Source organism: Primulina tabacum, chromosome 10 (assembly GCF_025594145.1).
Source record: "Primulina tabacum isolate GXHZ01 chromosome 10, ASM2559414v2, whole genome shotgun sequence".
NCBI classification, from domain to species: Eukaryota; Viridiplantae; Streptophyta; class Magnoliopsida; order Lamiales; family Gesneriaceae; genus Primulina; species Primulina tabacum.
The window spans coordinates 620,042-624,408 of NC_134559.1; the positions used below are offsets into that span (position 1 = coordinate 620,042).

General features: G+C 32.7%; 1 protein-coding gene across 4 annotated transcripts; it reads left to right on the forward strand.

Annotated features, from left to right (window-relative positions):
- The first annotated feature begins 692 nt into the window (after positions 1-692).
- On the forward strand, positions 693-3,676 carry LOC142505754 (uncharacterized). 4 transcript variants are annotated; one of them, XR_012804494.1, is made up of 6 exons: positions 693-822; positions 1,770-1,842; positions 1,924-2,244; positions 2,410-2,535; positions 3,356-3,448; positions 3,542-3,676. XR_012804494.1 is itself a non-coding variant. In XM_075618862.1 (5 exons), exons 2-5 carry the CDS (start codon positions 1,801-1,803, stop codon positions 3,605-3,607), a joined length of 522 nt encoding a protein of 173 aa, XP_075474977.1. In that variant the 5' UTR covers positions 693-822; positions 1,770-1,800; the 3' UTR covers positions 3,608-3,676. The 4 variants fall into 4 exon arrangements, 2 of the variants coding, with proteins under 2 accessions (XP_075474977.1, XP_075474978.1); XR_012804495.1 differs by having other exon boundaries at positions 3,364-3,448; XM_075618862.1 differs by lacking the exon at positions 2,410-2,535.
- Positions 3,677-4,367: the final 691 nt, after the last annotated feature.

A 4,367-nucleotide genomic window follows, 5' to 3' on the forward strand; every position in this document is an offset into this window, starting at 1 on the left:
CTGCTGCACCCTACACATTGTCTAAAAAAGAAATGGATGTATTTTGCTCTAGGTTGAAGAAAATAAAGTTACCCGATGGCTATAGCTCAAATATTGGTAATTGTGTTTCATTAGAAGAGCGTAAGCTTATTGGGCTGAAATCTCATGACTGTCATGTTCTAATGCAACAATTGCCATCGGTAGCATTGAGAAATCTTCTACCGAAAGGTCCGCGTAATGCTATATATATGTTGGGTGCATTTTACAATGAACTTTGTCAAAGAGTGCTAGATAAGAACCGTTTAGAACAACTCAAGGAGAATATTGCTGAAATTATATGCATGTTGGAAAGATATTTTCCACCTGCTTTCTTTACCATCTCAATTCATTTGACAATTCATTTAGCAAGAGAGGCTCGCTTGGGTGGGCCATTCCAATTCCGCTGGTATCCATTTGAAAGGTAATAAATATTGATTTATATTTTTGACAAATTATATATATATAACGGTATAAATTTTCCTATCAACACTTCTTTCATGTGAATTTTTCTGTGTGTTTTAGATTTATGAAAACACTGAAAGGGTTTGTGAAGAACCGAGAAAGACCAAAAGGTTGCATAGCTGAGTGTTACCTCACAGAAGAACGAATGATATTTTGTAGTGCTTACATAAAAAATTCTTCTATTATTGGTGTTCGTTCTAATTGGAATGATTATTTGGAAAATGGATTAGTGGAAGGTCGCTCATTTTCTAAAGGGAAATAAAAGATTTTAGAAGACCACGTATTGCAAGCCGCACATCAATATGTGTTGTTCAATACTGCAGAAGTTGAACCTTGCTTACAGTGAGTATAGTTAATTTCAGATTATATTATCCTTGATCTATTACATACATCCTATATTCTAACATCTGCCTTCAATGATTTTAAATAGAATGCACACTGAGGAGCTTAAACAAATAGATTGTCTTTTGTTAAGTAATGAGACGTTGTTACAAAAGTAAAATATGGAAACATTTGCTGAATGGTTATCAAAACATGTTCTTGATAATTCTTCAGACCGAATTCAATGGCTAGCTCACGGTCCAACAAAGCGTGTTACAAGTTATACAGGTTATATTATAAATGGACATCGGTTAAATACAATTGATGTTGGAAGGTCGACACAAGATAGTGTTGTTTCAATTGAAGCCGATACTACTTGTCAATCTAATGCTAATGATTATTCACATACAATAGGAAGACTATCATGCTATGGAGTTATATGAGATATTGTTTTTCTTGACTGCTATTCTTTCAAAGTTCCTGTTTTTAGGAGTGATTGGGCAAATCATGGAACTGGTATCAAAATTGAAGATGGTTTTACACTCGTCAACTTACACCAAGGACTAAAAACTTTTGAAAGTAATCCTTTCATTTTGGCATCACAAGCAAAGCTATTATTCTATTCTAGGGACGACGATGAGTCAAATTGGTATGTGTTTCTAAAAGCGCCGCCTCGGGGTATTCATAACATGAATGTGGTTGAAGAGGATGGCTATACGTCATCAACACCTCTTGATGTGTCCCGACTAGAGATTAACATTTATGATAAAGAACCATATGCAAGGAATGAGTGTGTTGAAATTGATGTGACTGAGACATGACTGAAATTTTCAGCAGTAGATTTTATAGTTTTTTTGGATTGATATATGTTCTTTGCAAGTTATACAACTCTTTATTTATTGTTGCAATAAATTTGTGTGCTTGTTTATTTTCAGCTATATATCATGTCATACTACATGTTTGACCAGGTCATTACATAGCATTGAAAAAATAAGCAAAATGGGCAAAAAAAGTAGCAAAGCATCTGCAGATGAAATTCAGGTGATCTTCTATTTTACATTGTTGTTTATTTAAAATGAACTACACTTGTATATTTCAATACCTCTTTTTGTCATTTTACAGGAACACGTATCTAATAGGTTATCAGGAATGAACTCTAACAATTCAGCTAATTCATCCCAAGATTTGCATGATAATGAACCGATTGATGACAACAAAACTGATAAGAAAAAAGATCGGGTAGCATCAAAGCTGAACATGATTAGTGGTCAAGACAAGCGCAAAGAGGTGGAGCGTACTGAGTTAGGACAAGCTATTGGAGATAATTCAGTTAAATACGCTTTTTTTCTAGGTTGCATGATAAAGGAATTTGTGCCATATATATTGGATGGATGGAATGACATAGATGAAGAAGTGAAGGATAGGATGTGGAGTTGTCTTCAGGTAATATCTTCAGTTACTTAATATTTCATTTCAATTTTTATTACAAGTTGTAGAAATATTTTCGTGTTTCTATGCACAGATGACTTGTAAAGTTGAGGATTGGGAAAAAAATCAATTTTTCAAAAGTTAGCTAAATTGTGGTGCGATAGGAAATCCAAACTGCAGACACTTGTACGAGAAGCTAATACAAGTCGAGCGGCTTCACGAAATCTCAGTCTTTTGAAGCCCGAATTTATGAACCAAAATCAGTGGGACTTGTTTGTAAAAAGGACACTATAACCTACTTTTCAAGTAATTATTAATTCACTTTTCTTATAGGTATGAAATAATATAAAGAGCCTAAGGCTTTTAGCCGAGCTCGTGTGATTCGTAAATTTGACCCTTGGATATTGGCAGACGTATTCTCGTTATTCATGCCCATTTGCCTCATGATATGACAATTTTTAGAAGCTAACTGATATGCCTTCATAATTGCTGCAATTAGAAAATAAATGCAATGTTATAACAGGCTATATCTACTGTAGAAGTTGTAATTATGCATAATAGTTTCTGTGAGAAATATTAGCAGTGGAACTCAATTGAAACAATAATAGTTTCTGTAAGAAATATTGGCATTCCAACCATGAAAACAATAATAGTTTTTGTGAGAAATATCGGAACCCATTTTTAGTTTTTACCATTTTGTTACAAAAAAACATTACTTTTGGTTGTCAGTAGCAAAATCTTTCTACATGATGCGATTCATTCTTTCTGTCATTGAACTTTTGGTGTGATCTCTTTCGACTTACCTAATTCATTGAACTGTTATGATAAATATTCTTGTATGTTGTTGTTGTCTAGATGCTTCTCTCTCTTGTCACATTTATTCTCTATCGTTTGGTGCCACTACTTGAATTTTCGCATTGCTTCATCCTGTGTTTTCAATATGTGTACCGAAATTCAGGCATTGCTTCACAGAACTCTAGATCTCAAAGTCTGTAACCACACAATATATTATGCTTTCCAACTTGGTCTTACCAATATACACTTTCATATGTTATACATTTATTCTTTTTGTTGCAATTAACATGATAATACTTGTAATTAATATCTTGGTTATGTTATATCTTAGGAAAAGAGTGAAAGATTTAGAGCAATGAGGGTAAAACAAGACCACATTCACACAATGAGCCGGAGAAGTTATGCTCGTTTGACTCACATTATGGTAAATATTATTTTTCATATTTTATAATTTAAGTCATAAGTAATGGTATATATATATATACATTTTTTGAATTTATATATTTCTATATTTAAGGTAAAGACAACTCAGGCAGATACAAAAATTACAAGATCGCAAGTTTGGATTGAAGGGCACAAGTAAAAAATGGGGAACCTAGTACTCAAGCTGCTGGAGAGAAAATGTGTATAGAATTATGTATTTTTTTTTTGCATCAGATCCTAAGAAAAAATGACTAACCTAAATTTGTTATTTTCTAATAAATTATCTTTGTTATTTTTATAAACAAATACAAGAATGTCCAGCTGAAACTCAAAGCACAACTAACATTGCTGATGATGCAAATAACCTTGTGTTTGACAAGGAAGTTTGGGGTAGAGTGCGTGGTTTGGGCTTCGAAGTTACACCATCAAAAGTTGGAGCTTATGTACAACAAAATGGCACTGTTAAAAAACTTTAAGATATGGTACATAACCTTCAACAAGAAATGCAAGAAATGAAGTCCATGTTTTTACAAAGCATGAGACAACAAAATCAACAAGAACATGTTAATAATTAAACAACATATAAAATCAGTTTGATATATTGTACATTTAAATGCTTTTGACTTGTCATGAAAACTGCATGCTTGACACAATTTGTTTGTAAACTTAGGTTGTTAGTGGTGGCAATGGTAGCGGTATTGGGAATGAAGTTGATAACAATAGTGATATTAATATTGGTGCAAAGAGAAGTTGTGATTTTTGATAATGTTAAAAAACATCTTGCTACAGCTCAGATAACTATCTTAAAAGTATGTGTTTCTAAACTACAAGATTGTTACAAAATAGGAATCGTAAAATTAATAAATTTGTATTGTTTATTTGCAGTCAAATTTGAAGAATGTGAGTTGTGGAGATATATG

Coding starts and splice junctions, on each gene's coding strand:
- LOC142505754 (XM_075618862.1), top strand. CDS start 1,801: ATGGGCAAAAAAAGTAGCAAAGCATCTGCAGATGAAATTCAG. Junction 2,245..3,355: donor GGATGTGGAGTTGTCTTCAG/GTAATATCTTCA, acceptor GTTATATCTTAG/GAAAAGAGTGAAAGATTTAG. Junction 3,449..3,541: donor CTCGTTTGACTCACATTATG/GTAAATATTATT, acceptor TCTATATTTAAG/GTAAAGACAACTCAGGCAGA.